Source organism: Anomaloglossus baeobatrachus, chromosome 4 (assembly GCF_048569485.1).
Source record: "Anomaloglossus baeobatrachus isolate aAnoBae1 chromosome 4, aAnoBae1.hap1, whole genome shotgun sequence".
Lineage (NCBI taxonomy): Eukaryota > Metazoa > Chordata > Amphibia > Anura > Aromobatidae > Anomaloglossus > Anomaloglossus baeobatrachus.
In genome coordinates this window covers 29,589,942-29,610,506 of record NC_134356.1, presented here as the reverse complement: position 1 = coordinate 29,610,506, position 20,565 = coordinate 29,589,942, and the positions used below count along the sequence as shown (strand labels likewise).

The following is a 20,565-nucleotide window of genomic DNA, read 5'->3' as shown; positions in this document are numbered from 1 at the left end:
CGTGGTGTTTCTGGACTGATTCTCTGAAGTCAGCGTGGTCCAGAAAAGTACTCAATTGACGCTTGGGATACCTGAAATGGAATTTCTCCTGCTGTGCAGCTGCCTCCTCCGCTGAAGGGGCTGGGGGAGAAATATCCAACAGTCTATTGATGGCCGCTATAAGATCATTTACCATAGCGTCACCATCGGGAGTATCCAGATTGAGAGCGGTCTCAGGATTAGACTCCTGATCAGCTACCTCTGCCTCATCATACAGAGAAGCCTCTCGCTGAGACCCTGAGCAGTGTGATGACGTCGAGGGTCTTTCCCAGCGAGCTCGCTTAGGCTGCCTGGGACTGTCGTCCGAGTCAGAGCCGTCAGCCAGTGATGCCTGAGACCCCCTTGTAGTCTGGATTAGTTCCAACTGAGGGGGACCGGGGAACATTGCATCAACAGTGTCCATGGTCTGAGTGACCGGCCTGGACTGCAAAGTTTCAAGAATTTTTGACATAGTCACAGACATCTTATCAGCAAAAACTGCAAACTCTGTCCCCGTCACTGGGGCAGGGTTCACAGGCGTCTCTGCCTGGGCCACTACCACCATAGGCTCCGGCTGACGAAGTGGCACAGGGACCGAACATTGCACACAATGGGGGTCAGTGGAACCTGCCGGTAGATCAGCCCCACATGCGGTACAATCAGCATATAAAGCCTGTGCCTTGGCACCCTTGCTTTTTGCGGATGACATGCTGTTGTCTCCTCAGAGCAATAGGGTATAAGCCAAGAAGCGACCGTACAGTGCAATATATAGGTACAGACAAAAAGTACACTAAATAACACTGTGGCACTAGTGGGGTCAGCACTTTTGTGCTGCTTACCGCCCGCTAAACAGCGGGTGTGTGGTCGCCAGAATCCCTTGTCTGGGTCTCCCAGGGCTATGTCCGTTCTCCAGCTCAGACTGCATGCAGGAATGGCTGCCAGCGTCCTGTGAAGAGGGGCGGGCCGTGGGCGTGCTGCAGACAAAAAGCGGGAAACTGGCGTCCCATTGTGCCCAGTGAGAGGGCTGGAGTATGTAAATAAGACTCCAGCCCTCAGCGCTGACTATTGTACAGCGTCTCTCCCCTTCCGTGATTGACAGGGTTGGGGGCGGGAACGAAGCGGAGCTAGGCCGCAAAAGCCGGGGACTAGATTTATGAGCGCTGCCGCCGTAAAAGCGCGGTCAGCGCGAGTCCCCGGCGCACTACAAGTCTCAGCCGCGCCGCCGCTCCAGGGGCGGTCGGCGCGGTAGTTCCCAACACAGAAAAGTCACTCAGCAAAGCTGTAGTGACTAAAACCCATGCACACAGCGCTAGTGTCCCCGGCGCACTAGAACACCCAGCAACTCTGGCGTGTGTCTGTGCCTGTCTGTACGGGGACACAGAGTACCTGAATGTTGCAGGGCCATGTCCCTGACGGCACTCAGCTCCGTATCCAGCAGGATCTCCGGGTCTGTGGATGGAGCCCGGCCTCAGAGTCTGGAGGCCGTTAAGATCCCACTTCCCCAGAGCCCTTCAGTGGGATGGGGAAGGAAAGCAGCATGTGGGCTCCAGCCTCCGTACCCGCAATGGGTACCTCAACCTTAACAAACACCGCCGACACAAAGTGGGGTGAGAAGGGAGCATGCTGGGGACCCTATATGGGCCCTCTTTTCTTCCATCCGACATAGTCAGCAGCTGCTGCTGACTAAACAGTGGAGCTATGCGTGGATGTCTGACCTCCTTCGCACAAAGCTTGAAAACTGAGCAGCCCGTGTTCCCACGGGGGGTGTATAGCCAGAAGGGGAGGGGCCTTACACTTTTTAGTGTAATGCTTTGTGTGGCCTCCGGAGGCAGTAGCTATACACCCAATCGTCTGGGTCTCCCAATGGAGCGCCGAAGAAAAAGAAACATTTGTATATATTATAGCTATTATATATTAAATTATTTAAAAAAAAAATATATATATATATATAAAAAAAAACACGTGGAATAACCACATTCACAAAAGTCCAATCTATTAAATAAATGTAATTAACCACTAAAATAAAAAAAGGTCATGTTTGGTATCGCTGTAATCGTACTGATGAGGAGAATCATATTGCGAAGTGATTTTTACCACAAAATTTACAACGTGAAAACAATGACACAGATTCCAGAAAAACCATATCTGAATTGTGGGGGGCGGTTGTTTTACAATTTCTCCTCTTTTGGATTTTTTTCCCCCCCATTTTCCAGTATATGGCAGAACGAATGGGGTTATTCAAAAGCACAACTTGTCCCACAAGTGACAAGCCCTCATATGTCTACGTGGAACATAAGAATAAAAAAAAAAAAAAAAAAGTTATTGCTCTGTGAAAAAGGGGGGAGTTAAAAAAAAAAACTAACAATGAAAACTGGCCGAGTCGTGAAGGGGTTAAAAGTAAACCGCAGCCGCCGAGCCAAATCACATTATACTAGGAGCAGAGCAGGAAGTCTGCGGCGCTGGGAAATCGGGGAGGAACGAGGAGGACTCGTAACATATTACAACCTCAATTAGGCGCCAATCCAAGAGATAATCACAGCACCGCCGCACTCGCCGTCTCCCGAGGATGCGCCCATAATACACCCTTTATCAGCATGGCAACTTTTGGTCTTGTAACTAGAGGGCGTGCACACTTTTGCAAAACAATGTTGGAATATTCCAACATAATTGCACTTAAAAAAAAAATGCACCCGTTTTATGTATGCAGCCTTAAGTGTTTCCATGGTTACAGACTACACGCAATTCCTGTGTAGTCAGAGCCTGTCGTCACGTTTGTAAGATGGTGCAGGATTGATGTAATCCGTGACAGCAGAACGAGATTGCACCGAGCCTCTTCTGTAACCATGGAGACACATACGTGGAGCTGCGTACAGAAAAATCTAGATGTATAATCAGTGCTTAAAGTTTCCGGGCAATGATAATGGCTGTGCTTTAAAATCTAACATTTGACAGTAACAGCTTTTCTCAGAAGCAGCGCCACCTTTGTCCACGAGGCCGTGTCTGGTATTGCAGGGAATATCCATTCACAACAATGGGGCTGAGATGCAAATGTCAGCGGGGGTGCACATCCAGTTGAAAACAGCGCCACCCCTGTAAATGGGTTGTGCCTGGTATTGCAGCCATGTTTTTTTCCCCCCCAATAAGAATAACCTCTTAAAATGAACTTCAATATATGGCGAGGCCCTGCTGAATACACAATATCTCACTTTATTATTTCCAGAAATCCTTTCCGTCTCATTCTCAATTTCTTGACGAATTTCATCAAAGTCTGTGTAAATCTGGAAAAATAAAAATTAAATAAAATGTAAAAAAAAAAAAAAAAAAAAAAACAAGAAAATATAATATTTAATATAATTCAGTAGTGGAAGCAGAAATCGAAGATAAGGAACGGCGACTGGGACCAAAATCCTTCCAAAATATATAAAATGTAACCTTTAATATCATGACAGCTGTTTCCTAGCAACAGACTACAAGTTGGAATGTTGTTGTCTGTTGCTAAGAAACAACCAAGTTTGAAATGTAGGAGATCAATCAGCAGTTTACAGAGGTTTTCTGATCTCTACGGCAGCAATCACACCCCCGTTTGTTCACAGATCGGGGGTCTCCGGACCCAAACTAATAACCTCATCAGGTCAGGAGTAAGTTCGGCCCTGGCATTACGAAATAAGATTACATATAGACCCAATGAAAATGTTATCTATTAAGCCATGGCGGTATTATAGTTCTGTAATATAGTGCTCTAAACACCCCCCCCCCCACCCAACAGTACTCCTATAATTTACAAGGTACCTCCGAATTTTTGCAGGGCCCTGAAAGTGCTGCAGACTGACAAGCCCTGTATGACAGCGGCACAGGGACCATTAGGGACTGTATATGTGACTTTCCATTATAACCATAGAGAAATTAATAAATGCCGCTCTACCTTGTTCTTTGTGTGCAGAAACTTGCCCCACTCCTCGGCGTCCACCCCTAGAACAAATAAAAACAAAAAAAAATGAAAATTTGGTCAGTCTTGCACAATGGTGACGCTTAGTTGCTCCTTTATCTTTAGCGAGCAACTGACCGCTCTTCTCATTTTTCATATAATGCCTGAGCTGGAGCATCTTCTATTGAAAAGGTGGGTCAGTTCCTCTGTTATTCCTCCGGTTTTTCCAGATTTTACACATATTAACCAATCAGTCCTCCTTTTCACAGGGAGAATGTTCCACACCCAATAGTCAATTAGGGGCTCATACATTTCCAGGAGGAATAACAGAGGTGCCCTGAAACAGGATCAGTGCCAATATCCGTTGATCATCCAAAAACCTTCCAAATTGAGCCAAGACACGGCCAGAGGGAACGAGGCTGGAAAGGGACAGAAGGATCATTGGTTAGGGTTAAGCGATGTGTGACCAGGGTCGAATATCCCGACCGGTTCTCACATGAGTGCACAAATACAGAGGTAATCCTATATAATGCCGGGGATTCGGGCTGCGCACATAGGCACTGTGCCGCCCATTGTGCACACAGGCATTGTGCCGCCCATCACTACGGACTAATGGTGCTCAGAGGTCACTGGTATGAGGTCATCTGGGCCGGGGTGGGCGACTGTGAGTGACCCGGCTCCTCACAGTGCTGATGGGGGAGGGGGGGGGGGGGGTATGGTGGTGCAGATTTAAGGCAGAATTATTTGGCTTCATTTTACCATATCCTTTAATTTGGCAGCATGGAGAAGTGAAGATGTCGCCGCTTTAATATCAGTGAAAAGCAGAACAAGTCCCTTTCAGCAGACGAGGACGACCCATGCAAAAGCCCCCACCGTACAGAAGACACGTACACAGCAAGGGGTCCGAATGAGAAAGCAGCCGCCCCTGCCATTAAAGGGGGACACCATCGTTTCATCCCATTGAGGAGACCGGATGCCACATGATCACTTTGGCCTCCGAACCTCCGAGATGAAACAAGAACGTCCCTTTAAATACATTTAAAGCCGATCTATAGGTCGTCATCTTCTGTCAAGTCAGAAAAAGTTGTTTTTTGGGGGTTTTTTATATGGCTATACTCCTTTCTGGATGACAACCCATATGGCTGCCTTCATTGTTGACATACAAGGGTTGTCACTCAGCTTTCCCAGGCTCCTGAATAGCTGCTGGTGGTACTAAAGTCAGAGGTGACACATGTAGGCAACCATGATTTACAGGAGGCTGAGAAAGCCAGATGACAACTGTAGCAATAGCGGAAATACAGATTGTCACTTAAAATGGAATTTGCAGAATATTAAAGGGAATCTGTCACCAGTTTATTTGCCATTAAATAGGAAAGTAGCATAATGTAGGGGCAGTGGCCATAATTCCAGCGATGCGACACTTGCAGGACTGCTTGCTGTAGTTTGGATAAAATCAGTGTTTTATCAGCAGGAGATTATCACTAGAGTACTAGTAAACCTGCTGCCAGGTAGTTCAGCCACGCCCCCAACATTGATTGGCCATTTTCTGTGCATAAGCAGAAAGTGGCCAACCAGTGGTGTGGGTGGGGCTATACAGTGCAACTGGCATTTTATGGAACTGACAGCAAAAGGCTTAGTAAGTGACACATCGCTGGAATCAGGGTCTCTGTCTCTACAGATGGTGGAGCAAAAATCTGATGTCAGAATCCCTTGAAAGACTTGACACAAGGGAACAACTCAAGGTGTCTGAGAGGAAGTAGAAAAATAAAGAAAAGTAACAAAATAAAATAAAAAGTAAAAAAAGTTAAGAAAAAAAAAAAAAAAAAAACAAACATCGCATAATAATTAGAAATTAAAAAAGCAAAAAGGAAGTAAAGTTGAAGAAAAAAAAACCCAGCAAAATAATTAGGAATTAAAAAAGTAACAGTAGAAAGTTTAAAAGAAAACATAGCAAAATAATTAGAAATATAAAAGTACAATAAAAAAAAGAAAAAAAAAAAGAAAACTTACATAAAATATAGAAAGCAAAAGTAGGAAGTTTAAAAGAAAACATTGCAAAATAAAGAATAGAAATGTAACAGTACATGCAAAGAAAAGGAAAAAAAAAAAAAAAAAGGAAAGTTACAAAAATTAGATATTATAATATATTAAAAGTAGGAAGTTTAAAAGAATAGAAATGTAACAGTACATGAAAAAAAAAAGGAAAAAAGTTACATAAACTATAGAAAGCAAAAGTAGGAAGTTTAAAACAAAGAGCAAAATATAAAGTAGAAATTCAAAAAGTTAAAAAACAAAAAAAAATTACGTAAAAACGGAGAAAGGTGAAATAAAATATATCATATATAAATATATACACACACACACATATATATACATACATACACGTGTAATAAAAATACCCAAAAATATAAAAAAATTAATACAAAAAATGTGCAAAATAAAATGTAGAAATGCAAAAGTAAAGTAATTTTTTTTTAAAAAAAAAAAGAAGTAAAAATGTGTGTAAAAAAAAAAAGGTGAAATATATTTCACTTTTTTTTTTTTTTTTTACACATTTTCACTTTTTCCCCTTTTTTAAATTAACTTTATTTTGCAATTTTTTTGTATTCATTTTTTTATGTTTGGTATTTTTATTACACATACATTTTTATGTGTAATAAAAATACCAAACATAAAAAAATGAATACAAAAAAATTGCAAAATAAAGTCAATTTAAAAAAGGGAAAAAAGTGAAAGTGTGTAAAAAAAACAAAAAAAAAAAACAATTGAAATTAAAAGCGTAAAATAAAAAAAATTATAAAAAGATGCATTTTACAACATATAAATATATAGGAATCCTAAAATAGCAAGGTGATAATATAAGCAAATAGCAAAGTGATAGGAAGCTGCAGTGTCCGGGGGATACATATGGCGATGGGGGGGGGCAGGTGATGGGACGCAGCACAGAACGGACACAGCCAGTGATCTATGGGGGCGTCTATGTCTCATGCAGGTATAAGAAGAGGAAGAGGAGGAGGAGGAGGAGGAAACAGGAGACCTTTGGATAACTGTCTTGGATTTTTCCAGGAGTCCAGGTCTGGAATCGTTGGGAGACGAGGAAAGAGAAGACAAGAGGCAGAGAATGGGTTAAGTGTCGGCGCATCATCGGCCTATAATGGCTGCAAACCTACCGAGACTCACCTGATAGTGAAGGCCGGGGGTGCAGAGAGATCCCTAAAAATCTGTTTGACCCCATTCTTAACCCCCGGGTTACACAAGTGCTGGCATTCTGGTTATCGTTCAGAGACCCCATCCTCCCACCACCGAGCACCACGCTGCGGTAACTCCGTCTCCTGCCCCTTTTCTTTGTATCGCGGCTTTTCAGGGAAACACAATAATGGGGGACGCAAAGCTAAAAATCCCCTTAGTTATCAAGATAGGGGGCAATATATGATCAGACCCCTCCCCCCCATACCAACAATCATTAACCAATTATTACTTTATAAGATAGTAATATCCCTTTAAGATCCCACTTATGACAGTAAAGGGGGCAGCTGCGGTACATGGTGGGGACCCCAGGGCTCAGATGTTTCTATGTAATCCCCCCCCGGGATCTTTGTCTCCCGAATTAGCAGTTGGCAATAACAGGAAATTATTTTTCTAGCCGACCGCAAAAGGGAGAAAAAAAGCTCTTACTGGAAAGACAGCAGCTCCATCATCCCCGGAGGACGCCGCCATTTATTACTAGTGGAAAGCAACAGCCAAGCTCATCCTGAGCCTCCTGGTTCACGATAAGGAATATACCCTGCGTGTGTGGCCCCTATACTGCCCTGCTGCACACACAGGGGGCAGCCTAGGACCCCGCAGACTATACCCCCTATCCTCCTCCTATGTACACAAGCACAATCACTCGTTACCGTTCTCCTCTCCGGAGGTTTTGCGTCGATCGTCGGAGGAGACGTGAACCAGCTGCAGGATCAGGGGTCTTCTCGTCACGATCCCTGTGCCCCGGGGGAGCAGATCCCGGCCAACCAAGCTTTCTAGGACGGAGCTTTTTCCGCTGCTCTGTAGGGAGGGAAAAGAAAAAGCCACTTAGAATAAAGACGGGAGAAAAGGCACCAGAGACCCCAATAATGGCGCAAGGAGCAGCGGAGGATTCTTCACGAAGGAAGCGACGCTCCTCAAATGCTGCTCAGTGTGACAGAGGAGAAAAGGCAGCGACCGGAGCGGTTAGGCCAGTTTCACACACCCGGCATTTCACCGGATCCGGCACACTCCAGTACAGTGTAATACTGTACAATGACAGCACGGGACCGGAGCACGGGACCGGAGCACGCCGCAATGCCATTGTACTGTATTGCACTGTACTGGAGTGTGCCGGATCCGGCGAAATGCCGGGTGTGTGAATCGGGCCTTAGTGGCAGGTGATGCCTCTCGCTCCCCTCTCCCCCCACCCAGGGGGCGCGCCACTCGCCCCCCCCCCCCGTCTCCCCCCACCCAGGGGGCGCGCCTCTCGCCCCCCCGTCTCCCCCCCAGGGGGCGCGCCACTCGCCCCCCCCCCCCCGTCCTCCCCCCCCAGGGGGCGCGCCACTCGCCCCCCCCCCCGTCTATCCCCACCCAGGGGGCGCGCCACTCGCCCCCCCCCCCGTCTATCCCCACCCAGGGGGCGCGCCACTCGCCCCCCCGTCTCCACCACCCAGAAGACGCACCTCTCGCCCCCCTCTCCCCCACCCAGAAGACGCACCTCTCGCCCTCCTCTCCCCCAGGAGGCATCTCCTAGTAAGATGTCACATATCTGAAAAGGGTGAAGGAGGAGGAGCCGCAGGGGAGAAGAGTCAAAGAAGGGCAGGGCCCAAAACTGTCCCCATCCAACTCAATTGGTGCCTCCTCTCAATTATGCGCATGCGCCACTATTTTCTAGTTCTGGTGTATGCGCAGTGAAGCACGGGATACCTGCACGCAACCGATATGTCTAAAAAACCGTGATGGCTGGAAATTGCTGGGATAGTACACCACCTGCGCTGCGCATGCGCCAAATCCAGATAACTGGACACGGCTTCAGATAAGGCTACTTTCACACATCAGTTTTCTGCATTCAGGCACAATCCTTTTTTTTCCTGATCCAAAGGATCCGGCAAAACAATGTAAAACCGTATCCACCGGATCCGGTTTTTAACGGATCCATTATGCCGGATGCATACAAAACCGGATCCGGTGGATACGGTTTGCATCCGTTTTTGCATCCGGTTTGTTTTTTTTTTTTTGAAGGATCAGCTTTTTTAATTAATTTGGTGCATGCGCAGTTTACAAAAACGGATCCGGTAGCCGCATCCATGTTTTACCGCATTGCGCCGGATCCGGCGTCCATAGGCTTTCATTGTAAAACACGCCGTATCGTGCCGGATCCGGCGCGATGCGGTTTTTTTGCCTGACAAAAAAATGTTGCAAGACACATTGCCTCCGACCGCCGCTTTGACTAATTTTGCCGCATCCGGAAAAAAACGGATGCAACGCAAAGCCATCAGGCACAATCCGGTAACAATGCAAATATATGGGGATAAAACGGATGCGGTACCGGATCCGTTTAACCCGTTTTTTTCCGGACTGTACCTGATGGAAAAAATCTGATGTGTGAAAGTAGCCTAACATAGACTTACCCTATTTGATGTCAGCAAGGCCGGATGATTGGATGGATTGGGTCACGCCTCTCAATGACTCTTCTCTGGGTAGCTCAACCCCCTTGACTCCACAAAGGTTACTTACATACTGACAACATGGAGATAAAAGGCAATGGCGGCAACTGTGGGGAGTGAAGCTAAGAAGATCCCACAAAAAAGGCGACAGAAAGGAGTCGGGGCGCGCCGAGCGCGGCAGCCCCGACAGAAAGGAGTCGGGGCGCGCCGAGCGCGGCAGCCCCGACAGAAAGGAGTCGGGGCGCGCCGAGCGCGGCAGCCCCGACAGAAAGGAGTCGGGGCGCGCCGAGCGCGGCAGCCCCGACAGAAAGGAGTCGGGGCGCGCCGAGCGCGGCAGCCCCGACAGAAAGGAGTCGGGGCGCGCCGAGCGCGGCAGCTCCGACAGAAAGGAGTCGGGGCGCACAGAGCACGGCAGCCCCGACAGAAAGGAGTCGGGGCTGCCGTGAGGAGTCGGGGCGCACAGAGCATCGCAGCTTTGATAGAAAGGAGTCGGAGCGCGCAGAGCATCGCAGCTTTGATAGAAAGGGGTCAGAACATGCAGAGCATCACAGCGTGCCGCTTATACCGTTGAGCAGCCTCAGGCCGGTCAGACAAGTGACAGTAACCCAATGCGATCCTAATCACAGACAATCCCTTTAAGGCCTCACATGTCGTTATGTAGATGGAGGCAGGTCAGGGCTGTGATATAAATGGGTCGGGATGAGGCAGACTCTCCAGACACCATTAATAATCTATTTCATTAGTCACAGGACGGCGCAGTCCGTCACCTTGTGAGGGTCACGAGGAATCCTCCTCCCGAGTCAGCCGAAGCCTCAGAGCCGAGCCTCTCCGCTGACAAGACACGAGCCCGAGGCGACCAACGGTAGCATGCAAGCGGTCACAGCCCGATGTAAACAACCCGGAGGAAATCAACTGCCCGATGTGACCAACTGCCTGACGAGAGCGGCCCGTCATCTCCACACTGTGACACCAGGAATGACATACACGGGGTCCGGTCACACGTCAGGGACATCAACATAAACAGCCGTACAGATCACTAACACAACCTAGAGCCATTTATACACGGCTGACAGAAAACTTAAAGGGGATGTCTTAAAGGGGAGTGTGTGAGGCCACTGCCAAATGGAGAGTTCAGCAGACAATCTAATGAGCCCTTTCAGGATCTGATGGAGATTTTTTTCCTCATTATCCACTAAGAAATCCTACAAAATGGCCGCTGTGATGGCATCAGGAGCGCTGTGCAACATGTGAACCACGACACTCCCTGCTGCGGGAATCAACACAGCAGCATTATCATATTTGGTGCTAGTCCATCCCACCGCGCTCCACAGGCCAGTCGGCGGCCATATTGGGGAGGAAAATGGTGCCCTTCTGAGAGACAGAGGCAGCAGCACAATGGAGGACCGCTTTAGGGTCGCTTTGCCCAGAACGGATCCCGCAGCATAGATGGCGGCCATTGGTTTAGCTCTGGTCCACCACAGCCACCCAGGGCCCGTCTGTTACCGTCAATACCACTGCACACCACGGCCATATTGAATCAATCACTTAAAACTAGAGCAGTTGCCCATAGCAACCAATCAAGTTATTGCTTTCATTTTCTAAAGGAACCAGAACTGGGCTGGTTGGTATGGGCAACTATTTTGCTAAATTAGCTACAGAAGTTGCCTATAGCAACCGACCTAGTTTTGGCCCCTTTGGGAAATTGAAAGTAGTGTCTTGATTGAGCACTCGCGCCACCACTGTCCGGTCCCTGCGGGCACCCGCTCCACCACTGTCCGGTCCCTGCGGGCACCCGCTCCACCACTGTCCGGTCCCTGCGGGCACCCGCTCCACCACTGTCTTGTAACTATGGGCACCCGCTCCACCACTGTCTGGTTACTATGGGCACCCGCTCCACCATTGTCTGGTAACTATGGGCACCCGCTCCACCACTGTCTGGTTACTATGGGCACCCGCTCCACCACTGTCCAGTCCCTGCGGGCACCCGCTCCACCACTGTCCAGTCCCTGCGGGCACCCGCTCCACCACTGTCCAGTCCCTGCGGGCACCCGCTCCACCACTGTCCAGTCCCTGCGGGCACCCGCTCCACCACTGTCCAGTCCCTGCGGGCACCCGCTCCACCACTGTCCAGTCCCTGCGGGCACCCGCTCCACCACTGTCCAGTCCCTGCGGGCACCCGCTCCACCACTGTCCAGTCCCTGCGGGCACCCGCTCCACCACTGTCCAGTCCCTGCGGGCACCCGCTCCACCACTGTCCAGTCCCTGCGGGCACCCGCTCCACCACTGTCCAGTCCCTGCGGGCACCCGCTCCACCACTGTCCAGTCCCTGCGGGCACCCGCTCCACCACTGTCCAGTCCCTGCGGGCACCCGCTCCACCACTGTCTTGTAACTATGGGCACCCGCTCCACCACTGTCTTGTAACTATGGGCACCCGCTCCACCACTGTCCGGTCCCTGCGGGCACCCGCTCCACCATTGTCTAGTTACTATGGGCACCCGCTCCACCATTGTCTGGTTACTATGGGCACCCGCTGCACAACTGTCCGGTCCCTGCGGGCACCCGCTCCACCATTGTCTGGTTACTATGGGCACCCGCTCCACCATTGTCTGGTTACTATGGGCACCCACCATATCTGAGGACCAGTGAAACAAGACAACCATCTCCGGCTGATGGAAAACTACAACTACCAGGATGCTAAGAGCAGTAGTTCCTTAAACTGCGCTGAATAGAACCAATCCGATTTCCTTCTCCTTTCAACGCAGACGAAAGGCAAATCTCCCTTTTTTTCCCCAAGTCTCCGCGCACAACAAGGAAGCAAATCACATTTCTGTCAGCACTATCTATGATCGCTGCTGCTTAAAGGGAATCTATCACCAGATTTCGCCCCCTAATCTGAGAGCAGCATAATGTAGGGGCATAAAGCCTGATTGCAGAGATATGTCACTCAGGCCGGTTTCACACATCCGGCATTTCGCCAGATTGTCGGATCCGTCACACTCCAGTACAGTGCAATACAGTACAATGGCATCACAGCAAGCTCCGGTCACATGCTGTCATGTGACCGGAGCATGTGATCAGAGCTTGCTGCGAATGGCATTATACTGTACTGGAGTGTGACGGATTCGGCAAAATGCCGGATGTGTGAAACCGGCCTTACTGGGCAACTAAATGTAGTCTTGATAAAACCACTGTTTAATCAGCAGCAGATTATCATTACAGGACTACTTGTCGTGCTGCAGGTAGTCCAGCATAGTCATGAGCTCTGTAGATCTGCAGCAGAGAAAACAGGATTTTATGAAAATGACAAACAGCTCAGTAAGTGACACATCACTGGAATCAGGGTCTCTGCCTCTACATTATGCTGCTCTCAGATGGGGGAGCAAAAACCTGGTGACATATTCCCTTTAACCGCCTGAACGCTGCTGCCAATCACTGATAGCTGCATTTAAAGGGGACGTCCTGTGAAAAAAAAAACTCATTCTGCAAAAAAAACAAAAAAAAAAACACCAGCAAAACGCGATGACAACAGAAGATTACAAAAAATAAAAATATTATGGAAGAAAAAAAAAAGGAAGTATATACAGACACAGTATACAGGTGAGATCCCCGGATGGCGCCCCCTGCAGCCCCCAGGCGGTAACACAGGGCTGTATAGGTTTATATGGGATGTTATGGGTCATACCAATGTCACAGCCACCCCTATCAGTATTGAGGCCCCCCCCAGTCACCTCCGCCTTGGTCTCGCCCGCTGTCTCCCCCCCCTCCAGCCGCCGTTATGGGGCGCCCCGGTCCCCGCACTCACCTGGGTCCCCACCACCACGATCTGCGGCAGTTGGATGACGTCGGCCCCCACCGTGTTGAACACGTCCTGCAGCTTGTTGATCACCGGGATGAGCGCCTCCATGTCTCAGGCCTGCAGCGGGCGATGAATGGAGGGGACAGGAGAGAGGGGGGCGGCCACTGCTCGCCACTGCCGGCACCTCCGCTAAGCAACCATTGACCCGGCCCACAAGCCTTTGCGGCAGGCAGTGGGCGCGGAATAGGGAAGGGAAAAAAAAATGGATCTGCGCATGCGCAGAACTCGAAGCACGCCGGGAATTGTAGTCCTCACCCATGCAATGACGAAAACGCAGTGTTTGTATTTGATTGGTTCAAGAGACGCAGACCCGGATAAATAGCAGTACGTAAGATTTGGTGGTGGAGTGTATCAGTATGGGTGTTTGACCACAACAAATATGGCGGCTGCGGGCACTTGACCGGAAATGCGTAAGGTGATAAGCCGGAAGTTGCCGTTTGAGCGGTCTGTGACAGTGACATTGGCAGATAAGACATGGCCGGAGGTGACAGGCGCTCCCTGGGTGGAGTGTGGGGGGAAGACAGCGCTTTCTCCATCTAGTGTGATTTTTGGGTATTAACCCTTTCTAGTTTGAGCCATTTTTCCTTTTGGTGCTTCCTGTTTCTTCCTCCTTTTCTTCCAAGAGCAGATTACACCTGTAGCGATAGCGAAGATTTATATTTTTACCTCTTGCGTCTCCAGGAGCCCTCAGGGGAACGTGACATGGCAGTGTTGGGGTGGTGGGCTTCAGCCAGACCCCAGTTACCATAGCAACCCATCAGCATCCCATAATTATTGCAAGGGGAGCCGATGGCCACATGTAACCATGTGCCCAACCTTCAGACTGCTTGGTAGCAGCGTGTAAGGGGTCACCTGCAGCGATCGGAGCTGATGTTACAAGCAGGCGGCAGCTGTGCAACACAGCCAGCATCTGCCATGCCCAGTGCCAGAGAAAACATCACTAAATCAAAGAATAGGTGATTAAGGGGACCCCCGCCGATCACTGAATGAAAGAAGCCGCGCCCCACCACCGCTCCTTGGAATTGGGGGGGACAGAGCTTGTGATCCGTATTGCATCAGTATTTCATCAGTATTTCCTCCGCATTGCACGTTTCTCCCATCAGAATGATGTACAGTGAAGCAATGTCACCTGCAGTCCCGGCCTCGGGTGCAGTCTGTGTCCGCTCTGCAGGATCATCATTGGGCAAATGAAGATTTTGTCTTCTCAGGTGACTTCTCCAAATCTGCTGTTATGTGTATATGAGGAATATCACTATTTCTGCCATTACACGACTTGTATCCTGCATGTGTCACCTGTTTTCCCCTTTGCAGATTGTATCTTTAATTTTCAGTTGTCACTGAGCTGGTGGTTAGAGATGAGCTGGTTTGATGTCTCCCATACACAGCACACACAGACATGAGGGATTCCTGCTTTCCTGTATCTATGCAGCACGTTCAGAATCAGCTGCAGCAGCATGGAGGACATTATACAGCAGTACTGAGCAGTGTAGCTGTGAATCCAGATAACAGCAGCATGGAGGACATTATACAGCAGTACTGAGCAGTGTAGCTGTGAATCCAGATAGCAACAGCATGGAGGACATTATACAGCAGTACTGAGCAGTGTAGCTGTGAATCCAGATAGCAACAGCATGGAGGACATTATACAGCAGTACTGAGCAGTGTAGCTGTGAATCCAGATAGCAGCAGCATGGAGGACATTATACAGCAGCACTGAGCAGTGTAGCTGTGAATCCAGATAGTAGCAGCATGGAGGATACAGTGCCTACAAGTAGTATTCAACCCCCTGCAGATTTAGCAGGTTTACACATTCGGAATTAACTTGGCATTGTGACATTTGGACTGTAGATCAGCCTGGAAGTGTGAAATGCAGCAAAAAAGAATGTTATTTCTTTTTTTATTTTTTTTTTTAAATTGTGAAAAGTTTATTCAGAGGGTCATTTATTATTCAACCCCTCAATCCACAAGAATTCTGTTTGGTTCCCCTAAAGTATTAAGAAGTATTTCAGGCACAAAGAACAATGAGCTTCACATGTTTGGATTAATTATCTCTTTTTCCAGCCTTTTCTGACTAATTAAGACCCTCCCCAAACTTGTGAACAGCACTCATACTTGGTCAACATGGGAAAGACAAAGGAGCATTCCAAGGCCATCAGAGACAAGATCGTGGAGGGTCACAAGGCTGGCAAGGGGTACAAAACCCTTTCCAAGGAGTTGGGCCTACCTGTCTCCACTGTTGGGAGCATCATCCGGAAGTGGAAGGCTTATGGAACTACTGTTAGCCTTCCACAGCCTGGACAGCCTTTGAAAGTTTCCACCCGTGCCGAGGCCAGGCTTGTCCGAAGAGTCAAGGCTAACCCAAGGACAACAAGGAAGGAGCTCCGGGAAGATCTCATGGCAGTGGGGACATTGGTTTCAGTCAATACCATAAGTAACGTACTCCACCGCAATGGTCTCCGTTCCAGACGAGCCCGTAAGGTACCTTTACTTTCAAAGCGTCATGTCAAGGCTCGTCTACAGTTTGCTCATGATCACTTGGAGGACTCTGAGACAGACTGGTTCAAGGTTCTCTGGTCTGATGAGACCAAGATCGAGATCTTTGGTGCCAACCACACACGTGACGTTTGGAGACTGGATGACACTGCATACGACCCCAAGAATACCATCCCTACAGTCAAGCATGGTGGTGGCAGCATCATGCTGTGGGGCTGTTTCTCAGCCAAGGGGCCTGGCCATCTGGTCCGCATCCATGGGAAGATGGATAGCACGGCCTACCTGGAGATTTTGGACAAGAACCTCCGCTCCTCCATCAAGGATCTTAAGATGGGTCGTCATTTCATCTTCCAATAAGACAACGACCCAAAGCACACAGCCAAGAAAACCAAGGCCTGGTTCAAGAGGGAAAAAATCAAGGTGTTGCAGTGGCCTAGTCAGTCTCCTGACCTTAACCCAAATGAAAACTTGTGGAAGGAGCTCAAGATTAAAGTCCACATGAGACACCCAAAGAGCCTAGATAACTTGGAGAAGATCTGCATGGAGGAGTGGGCCAAGATAACTCCAGAGACCTGTGCCGGCCTGATCAGGTCTTATAAAAGACGATTATTAGCTGTAATTGCAAACAAGGGTTATTCCACAAAATATTAAACCTAGGGGTTGAATAATAATTGACCCACACTTTTATGTTGAAAATGTATTAAAATGTAACTGAGCAACATAACTTGTTGGTTTGTAAGATTTATGCATCTGTTAATAAATCCTGCTCTTGTTTGAAGTTTGCAGGCTCTAATGTAACACATTCAGACCTGAAAAACCTGGCCTCTTGTCGGCGTCATCACAGAGGCGCGCGGATTCCACAGCTGCACACTTAAGGGAGGATCTTACTTATTTCAGAATTGTAAATTACTGCGTCCACACCCGAGAAGAAGAGCTAAATATAGAGGAAAGGCATCCATCGGATTAGGGCGCGCTCACACATCCGACTTTTCGCCGGTTTGACGGATGCGGCGCACTCCAGTCCAGTGTATTCAGTAAAGTGGCAGCGCAACAAGCGCCAGTCACAAGCTGTCATGTGACCCGGAAGTTGCGACGCTGCCAGTGTACTGTATCATACTGTACTGGTGTGCGCCACATCCGTCAAACCGGCGAAAAGCCGGATGTGTGAGCGCGCCCTTACTCATCAGGTCTGTGTTTCGTGAACACCACATGCGAGCACCCCCGATACTCAGCCGAGCACCGCAAGTACCCGAGCTCCCCAATGCTTCAACAAGTAAGGAGCACGGCTGACCGCGCTCGCCCATCATTTAGTTGCAACTTTCATCAATTTTTTTCGACCATCCACATCCAGGGAGATTAGCTACAGTGCCATGGGCTGTAAACTTCTTGATTATGTTGCGCATTGCGGACAAAGGAACATCAAGATCTCTGGAGATGGACTTGTAACCTTGAGATTCTTGATATTTTCCAAGAATTTTGCTTCTGAAGTCGTCAAACAGTTCTCGTCTCCTCTTTCTGTTCTCCGTGCTTACTGTGGCACACACAATGCAAAGATTGAGACAACTTCTCCCCTTTTTATGTGGTTTCTGGTGTGATTTCCATATTGCCCACACCTGTTACTTGCCACAGGTGCGTTTGAACGAGCATCATATGCTTGAAACAAAGTTGTTCACCCACAATTTTGTGCTGCCCATTTTGGGGTTTTGTGTGAAATTATGTCCAAATTGCAGCTATGATAGAAAGGAGTCAGGACACGCAGAGCATCGCAGCTATGATAGAAAGGAGTCAGGACACGCAGAGCATCGCAGCTATGATAGAAAGGAGTCGGGACACGCAGAGCATCGCAGCTATGATAGAAAGGAGTCGGGACACGCAGAGCATCACAGCTATGATAGAAAGGAGTCAGGACACGCAGAGCATCGCAGCTATGATAGAAAGGAGTCGGGACACGCAGAGCATCGCAGCTATGATAGAAAGGAGTCGGGACACGCAGAGCATCGCAGCTATGATAGAAAGGAGTCGGGACACGCAGAGCATCACAGCTATGATAGAAAGGAGTCGGGACACGCAGAGCATCACAGCTATGATAGAAAGGAGTCAGGACACGCAGAGCATCGCAGCTATGATAGAAAGGAGTCAGGACACGCAGAGCATCGCAGCTATGATAGAAAGGAGTCAGGACACGCAGAGCATCGCAGCTATGATAGAAAGGAGTCGGGACACGCAGAGCATCGCAGCTATGATAGAAAGGAGTCAGGACACGCAGAGCATCACAGCTACGATAGAAAGGAGTCAGGACACGCAGAGCATCGCAGCTACGATAGAAAGGAGTCAGGACCCGCAGAGCATCGCAGCTATGATAGAAAGGAGTCAGGACCTGCAGAGCATCGCAGCTATGATAGAGAGGAGTCAGGACACGCAGAGCATCGCAGCTATGATAGAGAGGAGTCAGGACACGCAGAGCATCGCAGCTATGATAGAAAGGAGTCAGGACACGCAGAGCATCGCAGCTATGATAGAAAGGGGTCAAGACACGCAGAGCATCGCAGCTATGATAGAAAGGAGTCAGGACAAGCAGAGCATCGCAGCTATGATAGAAAGGAGTCGGGACACGCAGAGCATCGCAGCTATGATAGAAAGGAGTCGGGACACGCAGAGCATCGCAGCTATGATAGAAAGGAGTCGGGACACGCAGAGCATCGCAGCTATGATAGAAAGGAGTCGGGACACGCAGAGCATCGCAGCTATGATAGAAAGGAGTCGGGACACGCAGAGCATCGCAGCTATGATAGAAAGGAGTCGGGACACGCAGAGCATCGCAGCTATGATAGAAAGGAGTCAGGACATGCAGAGCATCGCAGCTATGATAGAAAGGAGTCAGGACACGCAGAGCATCGCAGCTATGATAGAAAGGAGTCAGGACACGCAGAGCATCACAGCTATGATAGAAAGGAGTCAGGACACGCAGAGCATCGCAGCTATGATAGAAAGGGGTCAGGACCCGCAGAGCATCACAGCTATGATAGAAAGGAGTCAGGACACGCAGAGCATCGCAGCTATGATAGAAAGGAGTCAGGACACGCAGAGCATCGCAGCTATGATAGAGAGGAGTCAGGACACGCAGAGCATCGCAGCTATGATAGAAAGGAGTCAGGACACGCAGAGCATCGCAGCTATGATAGAAAGGAGTCAGGACACGCAGAGCATCACAGCTATGATAGAAAGGAGTCAGGACACGCAGAGCATCGCAGCTATGATAGAAAGGAGTCAGGACACGCAGAGCATCGCAGCTATAATAGAAAGGAGTCAGGACACGCAGAGCATCGCAGCTCTGATAGAAAGGGGTCAGGACCCGCAGAGCATCACAGCTATGATAGAAAGGAGTCAGGACACGCAGAGCATCGCAGCTATGATAGAAAGGAGTCAGGACACGCAGAGCATCGCAGCTATGATAGAGAGGAGTCAGGACACGCAGAGCATCGCAGCTATGATAGAAAGGAGTCAGGACACGCAGAGCATCGCAGCTATGATAGAAAGGAGTCAGGACACGCAGAGCATCACAGCTATGATAGAAAGGAGTCAGGACACGCAGAGCATCACAGCTATGATAGAAAGGAGTCAGGACACGCAGAGCATCGCAGCTATAATAGAAAGGAGTCAGGACACGCAGAGCATCGCAGCTCTGATAGAAAGGAGTCAGGACACGCAGAGCATCGCAGCTATGATAGAAAGGAGTCGGGACACGCAGAGCATCGCAGCTATGATAGAAAGGAGTCGGGACACGCAGAGCATCGCAGCTATGGAAGAAAGGAGTCGGGACACGCAGAGCATCGCAGCTATGATAGAAAGGAGTCAGGACACGCAGAGCATCGCAGCTACTATAGAAAGGGGTCAGGACCCGCAGAGCATCGCAGCTACGATAGAAAGGAGTCAGGACACGCAGAGCATCGCAGCTACGATAGAAAGGAGTCAGGACACGCAGAGCATCACAGCTATGATAGAAAGGAGTCAGGACACGCAGAGCATCACAGCTATGATAGAAAGGAGTCAGGACACGCAGAGCATCGCAGCTATAATAGAAAGGAGTCAGGACACGCAGAGCATCGCAGCTCTGATAGAAAGGAGTCAGGACACGCAGAGCATCGCAGCTACGATAGAAAGGAGTCAGGAGACGGAGAGCATCGCAGCTATGATAGAAAGGAGTCAGGAGACGCAGAGCATCGCAGCTATGATAGAAAGGAGTCAGGACCTGCAGAGCATCGCAGCTATGATAGAAAGGAGTCAGGACCTGCAGAGCATCGCAGCTATGATAGAAAGGAGTCAGGACCTGCAGAGCATCGCAGCTATGATAGAGAGGAGTCAGGACACGCAGAGCATCGCAGCTATGATAGAAAGGAGTCAGGACACGCAGAGCATCGCAGCTATGATAGAAAGGGGTCAAGACACGCAGAGCATCGCAGCTATGATAGAAAGGAGTCAGGACACGCAGAGCATTGCAGCTATGATAGAAAGGAGTCAGGACACGCAGAGCATCGCAGCTATGATAGAAATGAATCAGGACACGCAGAGCATCGCAGCTGTGATAGAGAGGAGTCAGGAC

At 49.1% G+C, this 20,565-nt stretch overlaps 1 protein-coding gene across 4 annotated transcripts in view; it reads right to left on the bottom strand.

Moving 5' to 3' along the window:
* DNM1L (dynamin 1 like) overlaps positions 1-13,652 on the bottom strand; it is a 67,051-nt gene extending 53,399 nt beyond the window's left edge. For 2 of the 4 annotated variants that reach the window (XM_075344193.1, XM_075344195.1), the window contains exons 1-5: positions 13,419-13,652; positions 7,840-7,987; positions 6,981-7,019; positions 3,941-3,987; positions 3,225-3,296 (exon numbers count right to left, since the gene is read on the bottom strand). In XM_075344193.1, coding sequence (XP_075200308.1) covers positions 3,225-3,296; positions 3,941-3,987; positions 6,981-7,019; positions 7,840-7,987; positions 13,419-13,520 — 408 coding nt within the window. In that variant the 5' untranslated portion in view covers positions 13,521-13,652. The remainder of the gene's footprint in view (positions 1-3,224; positions 3,297-3,940; positions 3,988-6,980; positions 7,020-7,839; positions 7,988-13,418) is intronic. The other 2 variants (XM_075344194.1, XM_075344196.1) reach the window with 1 other exon arrangement.
* Positions 13,653-20,565: the final 6,913 nt, after the last annotated feature.